Consider the following 24,081-nt stretch of genomic DNA (forward strand, 5'->3'; position numbering starts at 1 on the left):
AAAAAAAAAAAGACGCCGGAACTCACACACATCATACAACCCACCTTGCCTACCCTACAAGGTTCCATCCAAAAAAGGTGCCGGAACTCCGTTCTGGGCGTTCCATGAGAAAAAAAGCCCTGGAACTACCTATTGCAGGGTTGACCATATAAACATAGGGAGATATTTCAGTCTTCTGCTCTATTCAGTTTTCTAAGGCTTCAAACAGATAAGGTCTCCATATCTCCTGCTTCCTAATATATTCCAGGCAATGAACTTGAGACTTTCCACCCTACCATTGTACCATGGATCCTATCCTGAACATTGACCACTTATCCTGGAGTCTGTAGAGGAATGCTGCTGAGAATTCCTTGTAGACTCTTGCATTCTTCCGTTGATCTGTAGCTGGCCACAGATTAGTTATGTCATTAAAATTGAAAGTAGTAATTTCTCTTGAGGATCTGCGCAGTGTAAAATTTATATGTGGGCTGGGTTATACATTTTGAAGTTGAAGTCCTGGCACAGAAACATCATCATATTTACTTGCTCTCAGTGAAGTTGCCAGCTGTAATGTCTACCCAAATCTACCCAAATCTTGGGTCTTCTTTAATATGAATTCCCAGAACCTGTGTTGCTTAATCGTGCATTCCTTGTGTAAATACAGAACTCTTGGAACTAATCCTTCTGTTACATCAGGAGTTCCCAACCAGGGGTGCTCGCACCCTCTTGGGATTGCGAGACCATATTCAAAGGGGTGCAAAAGCTTGGGTTTAGAAGCTTCAAAATTATAGTGTGTATATGCATAATTCATTATTTCAAAATTTTGTAAGGGGTGCAAGAATATATCAGAAGCGTTCTAGGGGGTGCAGGATATAAAAAAGGTTGGGAGCCGCTGTGTTACATGGATTCTAAATCCACCTTTAGATGTGAAGCCCTAGGCCAGTGGTGGCGAATCTATGGCATGGGTGCCAGAGGTGGCACTCAGAGCCCTCTCTGTGGGCACGTGCGCTGTCGCCCCAGTCCTAGGCCTTCAGCTGGGTTTTATAAAACCTTTTCGCTCTAGGCCTCCGCAGCTGTGTGCAAAAAAAAAAAAAAAAGGTTCAATCAATCAATTTCAACTTCTCGCGGGGAAAAAAAAGATCTTGCAAAGTTGGAATTGATTGATTGAACTTTTTAGTCCCACCCAGTCTGCCGTTACCACCACAGCCACGCCCTCCCAATGGACCACACCCAGCCAATTGGCCACACCCAGCCAATGGGCCACACCCACCTGGCACCCAACGATGCATAAGTGGGTTTTGGGTTGCAGTTTGGGCACTCGGTCTCTAAAAGGTTCGCCATCACTGCCCTAGGCAATTCCGTGAAACCATGTATCTCAACACAAATATATGCAGTGGAAACATTAGTTCCTTGCTGCTACTTTCCCTCCTCTTCCTCTGTTACCTTTCCACAAGTCAGTTTGGAATTCTGAGCTCTTCAGAGAAGGAAATTCTTTGCTTGTAAGAATGTTAAGCACTGGTGATGTTGTTAAAATAGCGCATAATAATAAAAAAAGTAAGAAGGACCTCCTTTTCGTGACTTTGCATGCTTTGTTCTTCAGTTCCAGCCACTGACACTTGTGATCTCGTTTGCCTCAATGGCGGCAGCTGCTTCCTCAATGCACGGAAGCAGCCCAAGTGCCGGTGCCAGCCACGTTATACCGGGGACAAGTGCCAGCAAGACCAGTGCTCTGGCTATTGCCAGAATGGAGGCACTTGTGCTGCTTCTTTATCTGGTAAGTTGTTGTAAAAAATTTACAAGAACTGTTGCATGCCCAGAATTTATCAATACAGGGAGAAGCAAAGTGGAAAAGCCCTGGCTTACAAAACCAACAAAAATTATAGTCCTGCTCTGTTGGGTACAAATGCGATTGGACACCAACATATCCCTCACTTTGCTGTTTATTTTTTTTCTACTATTGTTTCCCTGTATTTTAAACTACAGTATTTTCCCCCCAAAAGGCCTTATAGTTACATATATTCTTTGTAAATGTCTCTGGTTTCTCTGTGGAGTCAATTTTTTAAATGATCTTCTACTTTTCCAATTGAAATGCACGGAGACTCTGAGCCATGGAAAACATTTGACAGCCAACATGTCAGCGTTCGGTGAAATGCTTGGTTTGCTCCAAGAATTCAGGATGCCGCCTTGCAAAGCTTGTGTTGCTTGTCGGGAAGCCCTCTGCAAAATCAAAACCACACTTAATTGACCATCTCTTTCTTCCCATCCACCCAGGAATGCCAACATGCCGCTGCCCCAATGGCTTCACTGGTTCTCAATGCAACAAGCCGGTGTGCCTGGATTACTGCCTTAACAACGGCAGTTGTACAGTCAACCAGGGCAATCAGCCAAATTGCCGCTGCCCAGACAGTTACGTTGGTGACAAGTGCCAGTTTCGTAAGTATTCCCAAGCACATCCTAGAGGATGTCCTGAAGGTTTCGAAGGACAGGGTCTGCCCATCAGTCACTGCCAAGAATACCCCCCCCCCCAAATTCTAACCAAAGGAAGGAAGTACAGAGAGACCAACTAGTGTAGCCAGGCAGTCTTTTCCCTGACCTCCAGGAAGTTGGAGCTGAAATCCCTGCCTTGCCTCTTTGGATCTTTCTTGGGATGGGTAGCAACAGTGAAGGTGAAATTGAATGGAGAATATATACATTTCTGGCCAAGAATTGCTGTTATCTTTCCATTCAATATAGAGTCACTTTGCCTGATCTGTCACTAGAGTAAATATGCACACCATAAAGATTTGACAAGTCATTGATGTTGGATCCAAACATGCCAGAGAACTTCAGAGAGTTCCATTTCCTCTTTGGACCATGCCAGGGTTTCTGGAAGTCAAATCCTATGAATTGGAAGGATCTTAAGTGGCATTCCAGATGAGTCGGGCCTGTTTCAGGATTGGATTATCCTTTGAAACAGCTTCCAGTTCAGATGACTTATTTCTGGAAACCATTGAACCATTCAGGGAATGGCACGTTCTGAAAGAGATCTACCATGTTCTTCTGTAGGGGGAGAGGGAGAGGGAGACTGGGACGTGCCAAAGCTGTCTAGAGCATTCTTTTTGCAAACGAGTGAATTGCTGTGCACACCCTTAACGGGCTAGCACTTTTTAAAATAACATCATCATTTAATAATAACTAATCAATGGCATATAAGAGAGAAAAGATTCCGAGTGAGCTGGCAGTCAATTGTTTGTGACTATCCGGCTAAGGCGGAATCTCTGCTGTGAATCTGGAATGGATCCTTTCCTCTTACGCCACCGTCTCTCTTGCACTTTCAGGCCTTTGTTCAAACTACTGTGAAAATAATGGCGTGTGCCATTTGACAGCCTCTGGGACTCAGCAGTGCCGCTGCACAACAAATTATTATGGTGACCGCTGCCAGCATGACAAGTGTGACCGCTGTCTCAAGGGCAAATGCTCCATCAACAAGCAGACTGGCAATGTCACCTGCATGTAAGTAGGTGGGATTTGTTGCGGGAAGTGCTGATGGGTGTGGAACGAGGAGAGTCAAAGTGGTTTGGGGCTGTAGAGGGAACAGCCGAACCAAGTACAGGAAGGGAGGGAAGAAAAGGGAGGGAAGGAGGAGAAATGGCTAGGACAGTGGGACCAGGGCAAAAGTCTGTCAGTAGCTAACATCTTGCGAAATGTTGAAAACGTTGAAAGACTGAGAATCAGGGTAAGAAATCTGGGTTCCATTGACCACGCTTCCCTTTGACCTTTGCAGCTGCCCTGATGGCAAGATGGCTCCCAGCTGTTTGACTTGCAACAACTACTGCATGAATGGAGGGTCATGCACCATGAATGCTGAAACTTCCATGCCAGAGTGCCAGTGAGTAGGCAGGAAACTTGGAATGACGGAAGGGATATGCCCATGTGCTCGGGATAAAAGAGATGAATACCTACCACTTTCCAGAGTGATAATGGGTGTTGACTTCCCATGTCATCCTGTTACCCAGTTCTTCTTTGTTTCCGTTCTAACGATATTCTTAGAATATTGCCCTATTGCCTTAGATCATTTACAGTAGTTGTTAATAGCAATAGGACTTAGACTTATATACCGCTTTACAGCCCTCTCTGGGTGGTTTACAGAGTCAGCCTATTGCCCCCAACAATCTGGGTCCTTATTTTACTGATCTCAGAAGGATGGAAGGCCGAGTAAATCTTGAGCCAGTCAGGATCTAACTCCTGACAGTGAGCAGAGTCAGTCTGCAATACTGCATTTTAACCACTGCGTCACCATGGCTCTACATAACTCATGTAAGCTACATAATTCAGGTAAACTGGCCCTGATTTATTCTTCTCTCAGTTAGTTTCACCCCAATATTGCCCAGAGCTCCTGCCAGCATCTTCCCTACTCAAAGGATCTGCCCTTATTGGGTTTATCTTGCATCCACCATACTTACGTTTTCTCACTCTACAGGTGTATCTTGGAAATGACTGGGGAGCGTTGCGAAAAATCTGTGAACAGTGGGCAACAAAGCAGCCGTAAGTAGAGTGGGGAGATCAGACATGACTGTCATAGGGACTGGTGTGTGTTTCTGTGTGTGTTGGAAAGGTATATTGGGAGATTGGAGATCATCTGTTTGTAGAAAAATTTGATAAGGTTTCAAATCAAGCGGACAATGTGACTCATGGTGCTTCAGCGTCTCAGAGTTTGCCTCCCACTATATTTACATGTGGAATGATCCACTAAGATTATCTCTCCAGCTCTGGTGAGATGATAGGAGGATGGTCAACCGGTTTTGCGGGCATTGGCAAAGAGTGGTTCCTCCGCAAAAGGTGTCGTTGAAATGATTAGAAAAATAACCATAGTCTAGGGTAGGGGTAGGCAACCTTGGCTCTTTTATGACTCGTGGACTTTCAACTCCCAGAATTCCTGAGCCAGCCATGCTGAGGGGAAAGGGAGAGGTTTCCAAGCTGAGCCATGCTGGCTCAGGAATTCTGGGAGTTGAAGTCCACGAGTCATAAAAGAGCCAAGGTTGCCTACCCCTGGTCTAGGGAGAACAGATAATATTTTCACTGTTCTCATTCTGGAGCTGCTGTGAGTTCTGTAGAGGACAGAAGAAGTTCAGTAATGAAGGATGTAAAAATGAAAAGCATATGCCCCCACACTGCTATTGCACCTGCATAATCACATGGTAGAGTAAGTTATATTGAAGGTGCTCGGCTCACATGCATGCTTAGAAGGCACTTTGCTTCTGAAGGAAAAACTGGGGGTCTCCACAGTCCTTCCCACTACACCATACTGTCTCTCATTTGAAAATGGAGAGGAATATACTCTCTCAAATAGTTATCTATTGCTGTCATCATTTGGCAAAAAAAAAGAAGCAATGTCAAAAGACATATATAAACAGAAGGTAAGTGGCGCACGTGTTCAGAGCAGGGGTGAATGTTTCCTAGGTTTCTGAGGCAACTAACATCTCCCTATTTTTTCTAGGAACTGTGTCTATTGTCATTCCAATTCTGCTGCTGCTCCTCGTAATATTAGTGGCTGGTGCTGTGGTTTGGTACAAAAAACGGATTAAAGGGTAAGCTGGGCATTCCTGAACAACGAATGCAGATGGTTTAAGAAGTCCTGTATAACTACCATAGTATAGACTGGGTTTTCTATTCTTAAATACAGGATTATTTATTTACTTATATAAGCCGGCTTTTAGACAGATGCAAAAACCTTCCCAGCAAAGGTTCAGCCTTGATTGTGTTTATAAGCCAGTCTGTTGCACTGCTGGTCTCACCTATGACATCTTGGTCTTGGGTCAATAATTCCTTTCAGGTGCCAAATTGGATTGAAGTATCTTGTACTAGACTAGAGCATATGTAGACTCATAATACAGTATCTGGATTGTCTTGGGGATGGAAAAGGTGTCTCTTTTGCATACTTAGATCTTAATCTTCTGCCAAAGCGCATGAATCTTTGGCTTCAGACAAGTCCTGGGAAACCCTTAAGAGAAGAAACATCACTGAAATATTCAGATAGTCCATGCTGCAATGCAACTTAAAATAAAAGATGCAGTAGGCAGAGATCATAATAAGGACAAATCAAGTCTACAGAAAGTTATTTTATTTTTATATTGTCATACAGCTAAATCAAGTTCAGGATCGTGCCATTTATAGGGACTGAAAATTTGTTCTATTTGCCATTCCTTAATTTCTAATTTTCCCAGTCCTACCTTAATTTGTTCCATTTCTGCACCAATTTGTAAATTAGCTCCCTCCCCCCAAAAAAATTATGTAAGAAAATTTACTAATTTCCAGGTACGTGTCTACTTATTTATCACCAATATGCCATTTTCTCTGTATTTTCCCAATACATCTATTGTGAACATTTTAAACTGCAAACCAAAATACACACTTGTGGAAAACGGGGAAGATAATACATGTGCCTTCTGGTTTCCATATAGATTGGGAAGGGCAATTGGCTAGATCAGTGTTTCTCAACCTTGACAATTTTAAGGCATGTGGACTTCAACTCCCACAGCAATGCTGGCTGTGGAATTCTGGGAGTTGAAGTCCACATGTCTTAAAATTGTCAAGGTTGAGAAACACTGGGCTAGATACATTCAAGGCAAACTGTTCTCCATCCCAAGTCATCCTTCTCTTAGTTGCAAATATCTGTTGCTATTCCTTTTTTAATCAGTGGTTTTCCATGAAATGAAGTCACTCTGCAACAGAAACTCTTCTGCATTGGCCGACATTGTACTCCTCCCTTATTATATGCATAAAAGTTATTATGAGGGCCAAACTAAATTTTACAAATAACACCCAAGATTCCAGTCTCCTATATTTATAAAACTGGCTAGGTAGAGATATTTCCATTTCCTTACACAGCGATTTCCAGCAAACACAAAACATTTTCCCCTGGGGAGGATATTTTTCAGAACAAAATCAATACATGCAGAAGAGATTAAGGACCCTATCCTTTTACACATGCTCCTTCAAGGCATTTAAACTACCTCAACAAACACAAATTTGGGGAGCGCAATCGCCAAGTTAGTGCATAATTCTGCCCCATCTACCTAGTATTTGCAATTCAGGTCCTACTTGGTAATACTGCTTTGCCAGATGCTGCCCAATGGGTGTTTGACGACCCCTCCTTCATTCCTGTTGTGTCTCTCATCCAGGGCCAAAGGTTTTCAGCACCAGCGCATGACCAACGGAGCCATGAATGTGGAGATTGGCAATCCCACCTACAAGATGTATGAGGGGGACCCCGACGCAGATGATGTAGGGGAGCTGCTAGATGCCGACTTCGCTCTGGACCCTGATAAGGTTTGGAAGAGGAAGTGGGAGCACATGATTAAAGGACCCCAGACTGCACAAAGATGTTGTGCACCATCATTATTATAGGAGAATCTTATGCCTGGAAAAGCTGCATTACCCAATCTATAGTTACACATGTTGAGGATAATTTACAGGTAGTCCTCAACTTACAACAGTTCACTTAGTCACCGTTCAAGTTACAATGGAGCTGGGGAAAAAATGACTTATGGCCATTTTCCATACGACCGTCGCAGCATCCCCATGGTCACGTGATCAAAACTGAGACACTTAGCAACTGATTCATCTTTATGACCGGTGCAGTGTCCCCGGGTTATATGGTCACCTTTTGTGACCTGACAAACCAAGTCAATGGAAAAGCCAGATTCCCTTAGCAACCGTGTTACTAACTTAACAACTGCAGTGATTTACTTAACAACTGTGGCAGGAAAGTTCATAAAATGAGGCAAAACTCACTTAACAAATGTCTCACTTAGCAAATAGAAATTTGGGGCTCAGTTGTGGTTGTAAGTCGAGGACTACCGGTAATTGATATTAATACCCAAATGAATAGCTGCAACTGCACATTTTGTGACATGAACCCAACAGTTCCCCTCCCATCCCAGGATCTTCATAGATTAAAAGGGCCGCTCTTGAGGACAGAGATCAAATGCCATTGTGTGATTTTCGCACAAGGACGTGGGTGTTGGAAAATAGATAGCCCCTTTCAAATGGCCATAAACTTGCAAATCGTCAATAATTTCACCTTACCTACTTCAAATCTGTTAAATTTTATGTTTGCAATTTAAAAAGGAGGTTTTATTTAGTGTTTCTGTAGACTATATCTGGGAAAACTACGGGAGCCTTGGCATCTACTGGCTCTGGGTTTAAGGCTTAATATCCCATTTGTTTATAGCCCATCACGAACTGGATTGTTAGCAGTTTTCCAAGGCAGATGTTTGGGCAGAAATATTAGCCTTAAAACTACCTGGCAATGGATGTACTTGCACCAGGGAATTGGAGAAACTTAAGTAGCATTATCTTCCACTTTCATGCTTAACCAAACAATATGGTTTAGTATTGGGCTGTGTTTTTAATAGTAACTTCAAAAAACAACAACTAGTAATGTGCTTTGTTATTCCCCCAAATCCCAACAATTTGAGCCATACATTTTTCAATTAGTATTTTGGATGACCAAATTAAAAACAGAGAAGGGAGGCAACCGGATGTAGTGTGGAACACCCATTAACTTTGGCCAAAGCCTGAGTTTTGGATTGTAAGTGGCTAGGTCTCACCTTCATTGAAATGATCCATGCCATCTCTCCAGCATTATGGCTGTTAAGCAATAAGTGATTGGTTTTCCTTTTTACTGAGTGTTGTATGCCACTCTAGATAGTCACTTTTTGATGAGAGGGGCAGCTCTACTAAGTGATAAATAAAAAGGATCCTCGGATTTCCGAAAGCATTTGGAATAAGTGCTTCTGAATGTTCATAACAGCACTTCTCCACTGTTCATGAAAGCTGCCCCATTTTTGTCAGACTTCTTCATGTAAGAGTGTCACTAACTAGAAGCTTTTTTTTTTAACAAGTATGATGGAGAGGCCTGAAAAAAAATATGTTCCTTTCATGAATACAGAAAGGTGCTGCACTGGCATGAGATTCAAACTGTTTTAAAGCCACGCTACTTGTTGCCATACTGTGGTGGGAAGGAAGGGAACGACAGGCTCTGAGATAGTGATGGTGTTGGGGATAACAAAAAGATGAAGCATCAGAGAGACTGGCCTTATCCGTTTCCCAGCCATCTTCTTACTCTCTTTTTTTCCCTTTCTCTCCTCTAGCCCACAAACTTCACAAACCCAGTGTACGCCACACTCTACATGGGTGCCCACAACAGCCGCAATTCACTAGCCAGCACAGATGAAAAGCGGGAGCTGCTGTCAAGAGGTGCAGATGATGACCTTGGCAACCCCCTGGCATAAGGAATGGGGGAATGGGCCATCAGCCCAAGACAGAGACCAGATGGAAAGAGACCAGATGGGGAGGGAGCAAGAGATACTGTATAAATGTACAAATGAAGGATTATTACTTTTATATGTGAGCAGTATTATTACCTGTATATTCCCTTTCATCTACCAGCCACTGAATCTCTGTCACTGGACTCGGGGGTGATTGAAGTTAAGGCAATGTAGAGGGAATAGAGGGAGAATTGTAAGAAGACCCCACTTTAGATTAAAGGGCTGGATCTTTTTGCTTGCTGCACAAATCAATCCACTTCTGCTTCTTCTACAGACGGCTTTAGGTTGCTAGCCTTTTAAAGTTTTGCAATAGTTTCCCACCCTTCTCAGGATGCTGTTGATGAATCAAGGGAGATGTTTGGGGAAGACTTTTCTCTTGCTAGAAGTCGGAGACGGACCATATTGAAAAGTGCATGTTAGATCTGGTAGGGAAGGGGAACATCCATCTTCCTTCTCATGCACACTGAAACTTGGTTTCACTGAATGTGGATCACAATATGATGCCAATATTGACAGTAGCTCAATATAGGTTTGTTGGACAAGAGGTACCCATGACAGACACACCAGTGATCCTTTAATTCTGGGGCACTGGGGGACCACGATTTTAATTTGCTCGTTTCCATTTGTTCTTAGGGTGCAAGTCAACTTGGACATTTTTTTCCCTCCCTCCCTCCACAAACTTGATCCATTTGAGAAGAAAATGGGGAGTGGGTCAGCAGTTGCACATCTATCACAAACTGGGGTTGGAGAAAATCCCACAGTAACCTGTGGATGTGCTGTTTGTGAACCTCATCCCTTGTGAAAATTAAGGTGTTTTTCCCCCCAAGGAACCCTCAAATCCTTGTTCAGTTTTGTGATTCCTCTTAAAAAAAAAACAAAGAAGCCTTATATCAGGATGTCTTAAGGAGCAGATTTCTCTGCAGTGCGCAGACACGGCAATAGCTTATCCTGGCCTGCTTCTCCTCCCCCTTTGGGCAGCAGTTCCATTTGATCAGTGAGCAAAAGGAGCTGACTCTTAATTTGACCATTTGTCATTAAAAAACAACAACCCCAAACCAACCCTTCAACGTTTTCTTTCTGTATTCCATCAGGTCCTCGCAGATCACCCAAAAGTCCACAAAAGGCCCCTTGGCTATCTAAGAGTCGAATTAAAGAACCACTGGTGTAAATGTTCTTCCCATCAAGTGCATTCTAATTTTTTCCCCCCAATAGTTTCCCCTGTGTATTTTCAACAATGGCCTTTTCTCTCACAGCACCCAGCCAGTCTAATCTTCTCTTTGCAACGCCTTAATCATTTTTTTTCTACCAGTACGATTTTAATCTACTCTTATCCCATCAGCCACCACCCAAACTGGTTTTCTTGTATCTTTTCACCTTTCCACTAATTTCATTTTTTTCCCCCAAAAGCATTTTATTTCCAGAAACCGTATTCTTTTTTTTTTTTTGGAGAATTATTACTTTGACTGTATCTCACTTTATTTTAGTGTCTGTGTCTAAGACTAAGCAGAGTTTACAAATTGTGAATTGCAACAAAGGTCCCATTTCTTCCCCCGTTTTCTGACCTTCCCCCCTCCCTCCCTCCCTCACCACAATTTCCATCATTCCTATTTCTGGAAAGAGGTTCAAATGTTATTTCAACTTTCATTTCTCTCCAACCTGTTTTGTTTTTTGTTTTTTTTTAAAAAAAAGATGAACTTGGATCAGAAGTAAATAAGATGAACTTAGCTTTTATAGTAGAAATTACACGCATGTGGGGGGGGGGAGGGAAGGAGGTCTCCTCAGCATTTTTTTTCCCTGGGAAGGGGGCCCAAATGTTTTAATAATTTTTGCCAGATTACTTTACAACTAAAAACAAAACATTAAAAATAAAAAACAGATATTGTTATAAATAAAGTTTTTAAAAACTAAACACCCTTTAAATATTTCTTCTTTATTTCATTTGGGGCTGATTTTATTCCATGGGGAAATTGCAAATTCTGAACAGTTTTGTCATGTTGTATCCTGAACAGCAGAAAAGCCAACTTAAGTCTGGTAGTTAAAGAACCAGGCCAGGGACTGGGAGATGGCGAGTTCTAGCCCCACCTGAGGCACAAAGCCAGCTGGGTGACCTTGGGCCAGTCACTCACTCTTAGCCCTAAGAAGGAGGCAAGGACAAACCACTTCTGAAAAACTTGCTAAGAAAAGTGCAGGGATTTTTCAGGCAGCCACTGAGAGTCAACTTGAAGGCACGGAGGGGGGGGATCCCAACTAAACAGCAGATGACCCTATCTCAGGAAAGTAAATGGCCTAGGGCAGCCTCAGCCTCGGGCAGAGGTAGGCAACCTTGGCTCTTTTATGACTCGTGGACTTCAACTCCCAGAATTCCTGAGCCAGCGTAGCTCAGCTTGGAAACCTCTCCCTTTCCCTTCAGCATGGCTGGCTCAGGAATTCTGGGAGTTGAAGTCCACGAGTCATAAAAGAGCCCAGGTTGCCTACCCCTGCCCTAGGGAAAGACTTTTTCAAAGTTTTGCTCTGCTTCAATTTGGTATCAGGCAGACAGAGAAAAAAATCACCTTCCCGATTTACATTTGCTTTCTCTTGAGTTGAGATTTAAACCACTTGCTGTAATCTTTTCTCCCTCTCCAAAACTATTTAGAGAAGCTTTCGTAGTTGTCAGGTTGCTTTGTGGGGTAGTATGGGATGGAATCTAGACTTGAGAGGTTAGAAAATATTCCAGAAAATGACAAGCCCCTTCTGCACTGTTGCCATTAACACACATACACACACACACACACACACACACACACACGTGTACATGCAGTTACCAAGAGTCAAGCAGGAGTCTCTAGCTTTTGTTTGATTAGTAGCATTCTTTCTCAACTTGGAGTCTTGTGTGTAGAGAAGCCACAGTTCTCAGAATTTCCTGTCTAGTATAACAAACGTACCTGCGGATTAATGAAGGCTGTTTCACAGAATTTTGATTTCTTCTAAAGATGGAATCCCCAAAGATAGTGGAATGTTCAAAACAGTTTTTATGAAATTTCATATCTATCTTAAATATGGATGGAGTATCCCAATAAACTGCCAATATTTCCCCCCTTTTTAACATCAAATACTAGGAGTGATTGCAAGGATAAGGAGCCAGATGCAAAGAGACCAACCACTCAAGCAACAACAGCTGAAATTCCTACTGTAGCTCTACAAAACGCACAACTTCCTTCTGCATCTCACCAGTTTAGTTTGAAATCTCTTCCCTGCTAGTCTAGCCATATTCATTTTAATAGACATTGTATTTTTCCCTTTTTTCCCTTCATCTCTCTTAACAACCTATCATTTGCTTTAGATAAAATTAGATTCCTATTGTAGGAAAACAGGTAATTAGGAAGGACAAAGTTGTGGGAAGAATTCTGCCACTGGCTACCACAATTCACTTGGATGAAACTGTGATGGTGTGCAGGAATTTTGTTACAAAATGTAGGTTCCAAGCCATATTCTTGTTGGACTTCTTAAAATGAGGTCTGAAAAAAAACCCACTACGATCCCTTCCAGCCCAGTGATTCTATGATTATGATGATGCATTCCCCCATTTCTAAATTTATTCTACAGTTTTCTACTTTTGAACTAAATCTTGATAAATATTGACCCATGTTTTTGATTCACCTCCCTCCCCATGTTTCCTCTATTTTCCACGAACTATGTGGAGGATCAACATGATTTCAATCTCCATATTGATCACCAGGTGGCACCAACAACTTCCGATAAAGATTGTGCAGACCAAAGCTGAGCCTAATAGGAAATTAAAGTTTATGATTCCCTTGTTAAAAATAAGAGCCTTATGCACAATATCACCACAACAAAGAACTTTACATTTGAGTCCGATTTCTTAACCTGTGCCAAACCCCTTTCAGTTTCTGAGAGGTTAGTTTTGGTTTCTTTTGGGGGAAAAATCACTCAAAACAACCATACTGAATCTATATGGCATTCCAATTTTCAATTTTGCAATGTGACATCCAAAATAAGAGGGGTTTGAGCAAGGAATCATCTGTGAGGGCTTCCCCATTAATGGTAAGATTGTCATGTACGCACAATCCACTTCCAGTCTTAGGGAATGAGGAAGACAGCATCTCAAGTAGACATTTCAAGATGAGCTTGACTTCTGCAGTAAAATCTAGGACTTCTCTGGTCCAGAAGTTGACAAAGTTGGTAACTTTGCCTTGCCTCATTACCTGGCATTGTATGCGTTGCCATCTTGGGGATTCAATTGTTCTCCATGCAGAGAATATGACCTGCAAGTTGGAGCCAAATTAAGGAATGGACAAAATGGTGCTTGTCAGTGAAAGAATTTCTTTAACTCTCATTACTAAATAATAATCTCAGAAAAAATGAGGCTAGAATAATCTGTTCTCAACGCCCAAAGGAGTGTTAGATTTTTAATTTTCAAAATGGTGCCATCTAGCATCTGTACAGTCAACTAGCATCCTAAGCTTTTACCATCATCACTCTAATCCAAGCACAAGCCAAGTTTCAATCTGCCTTTTGCAGGCTACTCAGCTCCACCAAGAATGTTCTTCCCAAATGCTTCCAAATCATGGAGTTCAAATCATCATTAGAAACACACACCTAGTCTTCAAGCCCACACACGTTAGGAAATTTTTATCCTTCAATTTTTCTCCTCTCTTTTCACAATCTATACATAAATGCTTAATAAGTCCCATACTTTACTCAATACATTTTCTGAGCATATAACCCCCCCCCCCCCAGCTTTCCTCATACAACCTCTGGCAGTGATCTGAGGCTTAATATGTACATTTAGAGATTTGCCTTATCTTTTCTGAACCTACACATTCCCCAAAGGCAACCTTGCTTTTATTCTTCTCTCAACACCTACAACGAATCTCAAGATCACAAATTCTCAGACTAGAGTAGCGGAGCTGCCTTTTTATGATCAGATTACTTTTTACTACGTCTTCAGTTTTGGCTGACAGTGTTGAATAATAGAATATTAAAAAGAAAATTGGGTAATCGGGTTTTTTGCAATTCTGTGAACAGGATGACTACACAAATTTGCATGTTTGGGGAGGGAGAAAACTCACTAGATGCTTTTCATTGTTGCATTAAGGCATGGTTTGTTAAACATTTTATTGAAAAATTAGAAAGGGCTAGTTTCACAGAATGTGCTAATCACAGATGAGAAACCGCATGCTAAGAAAAAAGCCAAATGACACTCTAACCTAGTTTAGAGGAGGACAAGCTATGAGTTACTGTATGTGTGCAGTGCCCCCCAATATGTATCAATTTTGTGGAACCCAACGACCTCTGGAGTGAACGAGGCCAGGATTTGAGGATGAGATTGTTGGTGACTTGGTGCTTTGGAAATATTCCAAGAATGAATTCGGTGTCCTAAACCTTGAAGCCTAAGGAATCTTCATTTCTTAAATATACATGACCTCTTCCAAGAATTGATGAGTTCAGTTTTTCCTGGATTGGAGGGGTTTAAAAAGGGTATTTTAGGTCTTCCCCCCCCTTCTCAATTCCAATGGTAACATATCATCCCCAGACGCCATTTTTTAAAAAAATTAAAAAGTGCAATTCCTATCAGTAAGAAGGTTCTTTATTCTTAACTTGTATGTTATGTCATGCAGGACATATTGTGGGCACTTACACATAGCAACAATGGTTGCTTGAAACACCTTCAAGGCAATATCTGGAATATAATATTTGTACTGATCCCACCTTAGCCGCTGCCAATTTATCATTGCGGACATTCAGTTGACCTTTTTCAACTGAAATGTAGTTCTGTGATGAATGCTTCATCCCCAATACTGTCAAATATTTTACACCCTCCTGTGATTTCCTTATAGATCCCAACACACATGCCAAGTTGCTCTTCTTCAGCTTGAGTAGGTGTGTCATTTCCTACAATTCCCTCTTATGATAGTGTTTTATATGTTTGGTTATTGTGCTTGGCAGAGAGCAAACTTCCTCTACAAAGAAGCCCCCCCCCCAGGAACAGGCCAAATTTGGAATATGAGGAAGGCCAAGGCAGATCAGTCCAACAGCTGGCGTTACTGCTTTCCAGATGTTTTGAAGTAAATCTCCTAAAGTCTCATGAAATTTGGGGCTGATGGGTACTAAAGTCCAGAACATAGAACACTAAGTTGTCTATACCTGGATCAAACCTAGATGGAAAGAAGTTTAGGGAGTAACAATAGTTAGACAGTCTTGTCTGAGTATGGATGACTACATAACTCAGAGAGACATTGCATGGGAGTGTATCAGAAGTTTTCTTCACTTATTTCAGTAGGTTTTATTTTTAGGAAGCATGTATATAACACGGTAGGCTACAATTGCCTTTCACAATCTGGATGATAGATGTAAACCTAAGAAATGTTCTGCTTTCTGACAGGAAAAAAAAAAGATTCACTCTTTCAAGGGGAAAGACTGTGATGGAAAAAGGTGCTTAAGATTCTGTTGGAAGATGCCAGCTTCAGGGATCTACAAATAACATTCCTCCCCTATATTTTTAAATGGCATGCAGAAATGGGAGATTGGAACTTACTTTCTCCTTCGTTGGCAGAAAATGTGGTTGTGTCACACAATTCCTGGCCTAATTTGAATGCCCATGATGCTATCATGGCTATGGTGTCAAGATGTTGGTCTAACACTAGGGAAACTCTGGTTCAAACTCACCCTCAGCCACAGAACTCCCTGCTGACTTTGGGCCACATGCTCTCTCTTAGTCCTTGTGGGAAAAATGGGAGAGGAGAATGCTACCTTGGTTGCCTTGAACTCTTGGAGGAAAGGATAAAAGGATAAAAAAAAAATCCGCCAAATAACTGAACAAAAATGAATAGCCACAAGCTGCATCTAATAAATCAAGGTAAGTAATATGATGCCTGTGGGCTCCACCTGGTGTTTTCACCCATACCTTCTTTTCCATCTAGGTCCACCTATGCCTGAGGTAAGCAAACAAGTCAACTTTTCTGGCTCCCCTTTTATAGCTGCCTTGCTTGAGAACATGAAGGACAAGGACAAAGGGAATCTGGCTTTGTCAGTGGGGTGGATGGATAGCTCACAACGGCCCAGAGGGGCGTGCTCCCCCTCTTACAGGTCATTTATCTAGTTTCTGCTCCATCCTCCTTGAAGAGGTTGTGCATCCCGGTATACATCTTGCTCTCACATGACTCTGCAACTCGTAAGAGCAAATTGTTTCCCACTGGAAGTTAAAAATCAATACATGATGGATTGGGTAGTGCCATATATTAATATGGAATGGTGTCTTGTCACTCCTGTTAAGGTGACCCCCCAATATAAGTCCAGCAAAGCAAAGGAATCGGGAAGGTGAAAAGAACCCTGATGTTAATAGTCCAAAAGGGATGTCTGGATGGAAGATATGTGTCTCCTGCTAGCACAGTGGGCAGCCCAGATGGAAAATTAGCAATGAAGCAAATATTAACACTATAAAATCTGGGAGGGAGGGAGGGAGGGAGGGAGGGAGGAAGGAAGGAAGGAAGGAAGGAAGGGCTCTAGTAGAGATTCTCATCTAATGGGAGAGCAGAACAGAAAAGACTGAAAACTTCTAGTTTTAATCTAATACTGTAATTAATAGGTGCAATAGGAATCTTGTGTGTTCTGAATAAAACCTCTCTGTCTTTTTGCTCTTTTTCTTTTCCTGCAGTCTTCAACTCTATACTTCTGCCTCCAGCAAAATCCAGAATTCGGCTTGGATCTTTATCAACATTGCTCTTGCAGTTTACACCTTTATGTATCCTGATTTCCTCTCTACAATTTCTCCACTCTCACACAGCTGACAGGCACCTGTTGCCTTTAACAGACAGAAGTTCAACAGCTGTTTCCTTTCTTAGTTAATGGTGTGACAAAAATGACAAGCATGGCACCCAAAAATCAGTCTGTCACGGAATTGCTCAAGGCACAACAGGTGGGGGGTGGGGGTGTGAAATAAGGGATAGAGGGTGACTGGGAGCAAGCATGAGAAATATGTGTCATCCTGAAATCCAGCTACAAAGTTTTAATTTCTTCATTTGTAGAGCAGAAAAAAGACAACCAATCTGAAATGCACAAACCAGGTTCTATAGTTGCCTGACTTCGGCATTTACAGTATGGTTGGGCGATGTAATCTTGCTCTGAGGCATACATGCCAAGCCAAGATTGTATCTCTATAAAGTTTTTTTCTTATTTGTGGATATGGACTTGATTGTCCCTATATTCAGAGCCTATCCAGCTTCCATACTCCACAGCAAACCAGTGAGACTATAGTTTCCCACATTCTCAATCAATCAATCAATCAGAATAGAGGTGGAAGGGACCTTGGAGGTCTTCTAGTCCAATCCCCATCTCAAGCAGGAGACTCTACACCAGTGATGGCAAACCTGTTAGAGACCGAGTGCCCAAACTGCAACCCCAAACCCACTTATGCATTGTCGGGTGCCGGGTGGGTGTGGCCAATTGGGTGGGTGTGGCCCATTGGCTGGGCGTGGCTGCGGTGGTAACGGCAGACTGGGTGGGATTAAAAAGTTCAATCAATCAATTCCAACTTTGCAAGATCTTTTTTTTTCCCGCGAGAAGCTGAAATTGACTCATTGATTGAACCCTTTTTTTTTTTTTTGCACATGGTGGAGGCCTAAAGCAAAAAGGTTTTATAAAATCCAGCTGAAGGCCTAGGACTGGGGTGACGGCGTGCGTGCCCACAGAGAGGGCTCTGAGTGCCGCCTCTGGCACCCGTGCCATAGGTTTGCCACCACTGCTCTACACCATTTCACACAAGTGATGTTCAGTCCTTCTTAAAAACCTCCAGTGATGAGGCACCTACAACTTCTGAAGGCAAGCTGTTCCACTGGTTGTCTTCACTGTTAGGAAGTTTCTCCTAAATTCCAGGTTGCTTCTCTCCTTGATTAGTTTTCATCCATTGTTTCTTGTCCTGCCCTCTAGTGCTTTGGAAAATAAGGCTCCTCTTTGCAGCCTCTCAAATACTGGAACCCTGTTATTATGTCCCCCCTAATCCTTTTCTCTAGACTAGCCAAATCCAAATCCTGCAACCGTTCTTATATTTTAGTCTCCAGGCCTTTAATCATCTTAGTTGCTCTTCTCTGCACTTTTTCCAAAGCTTCAACGTCTTTTTTATAAAGTGATGACCAAAACTGGATGCAGTATTCCCGGTGTGGCCTTACTAAGACTTTATAAAGGGGCACTAATACTTCACGTGATCTTGATTCTATGCCTCTGTTTATACAACGAAGGATTGAATCAGCTTTTTTGGCTGCTGCCACACACTGCTGGCTCATATTTAAGTGATCATCCACTAGTACTAAGGTCCCTCTCACAGTTACTGTTTTTGAGCCAGGTTTCACCTAATCTGTACCTGTACCTTTGGTTTTCCCTGTGTAAGTGTAAAACCTTGCTTTTCTCCAATATAATCAATATAATTACAACAACATGGACACTTCAGGTGTTATCTTTTTCCCAATGTCTAGATTTTGGTAAGACATATTTGATACTTGCAGAAAAGACCTTACAATTAAAATTGGGCTTTGCTTTTCCAGTTAAAAGCACAGGATAAAATAAATGACAGAGTCGGTGGATCACTCTCCTAGCTTCTGAATGCAAACCCTATGAAATTCTTCCCCTCTCCATGTAAACATAGAAAGACTGTTTTAATGTTCACTCTTTTCCCCAAGTGTGGGTAGATTAAATGAAAGGAGAAGGGTCAACAACACCTGGCACACAGAAGGCATTAAATATGTGATTAAAATCATAAGAAAGGGAACTGATTTTGCCCAGAATGGAATCATTTTATATAAATGTTCAAGAAGAAAGCTAGTGCTTCTATTGATACTGTAGGTAAAAGCTAACTATACCAGATAAGACTAGTATAGAACAAAAATCATCCGTTAGCAAGAAGGAATAATAATTCCACTATTAGGGAATTATTCTTTCCTCCTGAGGTGAATCTAATTTAAGACAAAAGGAAGATTAATGGAAAAAAGGAGAGAGAAGATAAGATGATACATAGATAGACAGACAAACAGATAAGCACCCCAGGTAGAATCCAGACTTAAAAGATTTCATATTTGCTCTAAGATACCAACCTTGGATCAAATTGTTTGGCCTGATCTGGCACAGCCAGGAAGTTATCAGGCATCATCCCATTTCTGGAGAAAGCTTTTGTCTCTTCTGCCACAAACGCATCCAAACTTTCTACAGTAAACTCCCTCAAAGACTTCATCCCAGCAGTCTTTCCTAATCCAGTTAAAAGACCAGTTAAAAACCAGTTAAGCCAGTTTTCTTGAAATGGTTGCTCTCTGGATGGGCTGGACTTAATTTTCAGGCAGCCTGGCCATTGGTTGAAGAAATATGATGTAGACCAGGGGTAGTCAACCTTGGCTCTTTTATGACTCGTGGACTTCAACTCCCAGAATTCCTGGCTCAGGAATTCTGGGAGTTGAAGTCCACGAGTCATAAAAGAGCCAAGGTTGACTACCCCTGATGTAGACAATACTGGGCTATCTCACACAGCCCTGTGTGATGACTCCTTTGGGCAAAGGGCACTCCTGAATTTATACATCCCTCACCTACAGCAGCTCCTTAAATCACCTCCCAAACTAGTTTCTCAGAGAACAGAGGGCTGGCGTGGCCAGGGAAAGGCAGAGGGTGACAGGCAATCCCGCAGGTAAATAATGACACTATTGGAAATGAAACTTATCTGTATTCTCCTTGCCCCTGGATGAACCTGCCGGTGGGTAATTGGAAAATTATACCTGTTCTGTAGGCAGCTGCAACCACCTGACTTGAGAAATCTGATGGGATGAATTTGGAAGTTCTGACCGAGGACAACTACTTGGAAGGACCAGGAGAAGTAAAACCTCAAGGCTTTTCATCAAGTTCCTCTTATCTCAGACTCTTGTGTGGAACCGTCCATGATAGAATTGAGGATTTAAGCCCTATTGTGTATCTTCTCTCAGAAATCGTCGTCTATCTGGGGTCTCCCCAAATGAGGGCAGAGCAAGAAGCACGTGTCACATTTGTTGGCCAGCAAGAAATTAGAACTGCACCAGCACGAGTGAGACTAAATGCAGCGTGCAGCTCTGCCTCCGGTCTAGCACCTCAGTTCCCACCTCTGCCTCCCTAACCTCAGCTATTCCTGAGCTGAAGATGGTGAAAATTAAACATTTGTCTGCTACTGCAATTCCTTGCCGCCTGAAACCCTGGAATATGCAATGAGGCTTTAAATGTCCTCATAGCTTAATATTCCAAAGAGGCTGGAAATCGTCGAATTAAAAGGATTCTGAGAAACATCTGAAGATTTAAAAAGGGAAGGAAATAAATGGGGAGGAGGAAAAAAAAATAAAGCCGTTTCTTTCTCCCCCTTTTCTAAAATAAACCCTTTAGAAGAGATTTACAGAGCCGATAACCGAACAAAGAGCTGAGATGAAAATAGATCTGAGGCTCAGAACTGCTGTCAACCCATTTAATATAGGTGTTTGTTACTTTTCAAAGACAACAGGGAAGGCTTCAGCAATGTATTAATGGGGTACCCAGATAACCCAGAAAAAGTCAGGTGAGGACAACCAAAAAAATGAAGGGGTACCAAGCGATGGAATTGAGGCACTTGCTGAAATGCCAGGCAGCATTTTCGGCTCACTGGAGGTCAAATGGGGGGGGAAAATACTATCACAATGGAGATTACGAGTGTTTTCTCCCTCCATCCCTCTCCCTTGGTTCTTTTTTTTGGGGGGGGGGAGGGATTTCTGTTATTTTCCGGTTAATTCAGGGAAGCTGGCAAGGTCATGCCTGAGGAAGACACTAAGAACATATATTGGCATCTCCTTTGCTGGCCAGGCATCTCACAAACATCCACAGTGCTGTGGTTTGGGTGCCCTTAGCCTAATATTTCAGAAAGTCATACCCTGATCTCGTTCACAGACTGATCTGGTTCACCAAACAGGCAAGGTGAACTTGCCATAATTGCAAACCAGGTCACGGGCCTTGGCAAAGGCATTCCTCAGCCAGCGAGGGCTTAATCATTAATGGTTACCTGTCCCTTCTTATCTACTATAGGTGTATAATGTAGCATTGTAGATGTTTTACAGAACACAGAGAATGCCACCGCTACTTTTGCGCTAACAAAGTATTGCGCTTTTATGGCATCTTGTACTTTTGTCTGGGGTATCTAGATCGCCAGGATTTAATAAATTGAGAGTCGGGGACTGTAAAGATTAGGGTGCTGGCCTGTATTAAGGAGACCAAAGTCAAATACACCTGCAGCCCTAGAAATTCATTGGCAGATTCTGGGCCAGCAACTCTTTCTCAACATACTTTACTCATAAATTGTCATCTTGGGATAAAATTAGAGGGACTGTTATCTATGCCAGGGGTCCTCAATCTTGGCAACTTTAAGACTTATGGACTTCAACTCCCAGAATTCCTCAGCCAGTAAGGCCAGCCCAGCTATTAGATAAATAGTTGGTTTTAGGGACAGGGGTATATGTTTGTGTGTGTTTTGGGCCTCCCACAAATCTCCACAATTGGCTTCAGGTGGCCTCAGGTGGAGTGAAAGAATCGACCCACCACTGAACTGAAGAAAGTGTCAACTGACTGTCTGATCAACTTCTGTCCATGCACAATTTGTCCATGGTCCTGGGCACAAGTCCACAAGTCTTAAAGTTGCCAAGGTCGAGGACCCCTGATCTATGCCACCTTAGCCTCCTGGATGAAAGGTGGAATATAAATCTAACAAAAAATGGAGTTCAGATGTTTTCAAGAGAGTATCTATAATCAGTGGATTCTATATGTGATAAAAATGTGCTTGCAACTAATTTTAATCTCATCTCATAGACCAGGGGTGTCAAACCACCAGCTCACAAGCCGGTTTCATCATACCGAAACTGCGTCCACCCCATTGCTGGCAATACAAAGAGTCGCAATATGTCACGTCACGTCACATGATGTGGCGAGTTTGACACCCGTGTCCTAGATCTTAAGGAGCCCATTACACATCAGGCTACCTTTGATGGCTTGAACTTTCTTCTGTTATGTGGGAAATGCTGGAGAACATAAGACCTTGCTAAGGCAATGAAAGCTGATCCAATTATTCTTAAAATCTCTTCTGAATGGGGTATCTTGCCCCCAATATACCCAACCTAACAAATATTTGGAGACTTCCTCTTATCAGCAATGTGGATGGCCTTTCTTCTGTTTTTCTCCACCCACACAGGCCATTCTATACAGCAATTTCATGCTGCTCACTCCTTTCCCATCTGTCACACCCAATTTGACATTGTTGCTTCCAGGGGAGAGATGTCCGCTATGATTTTGTCCGCTGTTCCATCAGCAGCTTGTCCCCAAACTGAGATTCGTCGTCACCCACCTACAGAAGCTACAGCTGTCATGCTGAATTCCACTGCCCACACCAGCCAGGAAGTCAGTTTAGAAGGGAAGTCAGCAAACTAACCCTCACCATGGCGAGGCCAAGACATTTGGTTGCCCAGGGCCAAGGACAAACTATGCATGGACAGAAGTTGATCAAATAGTCAGTTGACATGTTCTTCAGTTCAGTGGTGGGTTGATTCTTTCACTCCACCTGAGGCCACCTGAAGCCAATTGAGGAGATTCATGGGAAGCCCAAAACGCACATAAACATACCCCTGTCCCGAAAACCAACTATTTATCTAATAGCTGGGCTGGCCTTACTGCTCATCCTATCTCCTACATCAGGCATGCATCATACTGAAACCGCGCCCACCCATTGCCGGCAATGGGGAAAAAGTCGCGGTACGTCGTGTGACGTCGCGAGTTTGACATGCCTGTCCTACATTGATATTTATTTATATATCACATGTATTATATTTTTCAGTTGCATTAAAACAAGAAACATATTGAAGTCAACATTTTCCTAATCCAACCGGTTTTTAAGTCAATAATCCTTAAAATGTATCTGTTACTTTTCAGAAACAAAAACCCGAATTTCCTAAAGTATTTATGGTATAAGGCTCCTCACTGGCCCACCTTGGATATAATGGATTTAAGTATGCTCTAGAGATCAGTGTTTTTCAAACTTGGTAACTTTAAATATGTCATATATTTTTTTTTCCAAAGAAACTTCTGACAGTTTCAAGGGTGGGGGCGGGTGGGTGAGGTAGAGCAAAACAAAAACTCTCCTAAGTTTCTCACCCAAGCCCCCAACTCCAGACTTCCTGTGGAAAGCTATAGTTGATAATGTAGTACAACTCTCGTGCACTTAGGTGCTTAGAAGCAAAATTCAGATATCTCGTTATTCATGATTCCATTTTTCTGAAATTATTTCTCAGGCATTTGCTTCATCTCCGCACATTCAGAACTCTGATACTCTTAAGACATCAAAGATATCATTTGAAATGGCTCCATATATAAATGAATCGTAAAGAGTTGATTCAGAAAGTTATGAAAGAGCAGGACATTGTTAACTATATTATTTATTACTATTGCGTTTTTACTGGCGGGGAGGAAAAGCAATGCCAGTTCAGAGCCAGAATAATTTTGCTGGATTGAGCAGACGTGCAAGTTTTATAGGTAAGGACGCCACAAAATATCTGAGCAGCTTCTGCAAGGCCTGCTACGATCCTCTATAAGCCACCGCTACCTGAGTCGCTGGAGGCATACAGCTGTGAAGTCTTTTCAGATATGATCCACAGCTCTCTCCCTCGGGTAATTATTCCATTCATTCTTAAACACATCTAAGGACATCTCTAGGCTACCACCACTCTGACTCTCTAAACCTGTGGAATAGGCTAAGACACACTTGAATGTTCTTGTGGTG

The 24,081-nt window shown here is 42.3% G+C and overlaps 1 protein-coding gene across 1 annotated transcript in view; it reads left to right on the forward strand.

Moving 5' to 3' along the window:
- LRP1 (LDL receptor related protein 1) overlaps positions 1 to 10,864 on the forward strand; it is a 313,597-nt gene extending 302,733 nt beyond the window's left edge. The window contains exons 83-90 of the mRNA XM_015819951.1: positions 1,580 to 1,753; positions 2,251 to 2,412; positions 3,297 to 3,471; positions 3,743 to 3,847; positions 4,439 to 4,503; positions 5,456 to 5,546; positions 7,140 to 7,287; positions 9,114 to 10,864. Coding sequence (XP_015675437.1) covers positions 1,580 to 1,753; positions 2,251 to 2,412; positions 3,297 to 3,471; positions 3,743 to 3,847; positions 4,439 to 4,503; positions 5,456 to 5,546; positions 7,140 to 7,287; positions 9,114 to 9,254 — 1,061 coding nt within the window. The 3' untranslated portion in view covers positions 9,255 to 10,864. The remainder of the gene's footprint in view (positions 1 to 1,579; positions 1,754 to 2,250; positions 2,413 to 3,296; positions 3,472 to 3,742; positions 3,848 to 4,438; positions 4,504 to 5,455; positions 5,547 to 7,139; positions 7,288 to 9,113) is intronic.
- The last annotated feature ends 13,217 nt before the right edge of the window (positions 10,865 to 24,081 follow it).

The sequence above is a fragment of the Protobothrops mucrosquamatus genome, unplaced genomic scaffold (assembly GCF_001527695.2).
Source record: "Protobothrops mucrosquamatus isolate PMUCROS unplaced genomic scaffold, P.Mucros_1.0 scaffold1025, whole genome shotgun sequence".
NCBI lineage: Eukaryota > Metazoa > Chordata > Lepidosauria > Squamata > Viperidae > Protobothrops > Protobothrops mucrosquamatus.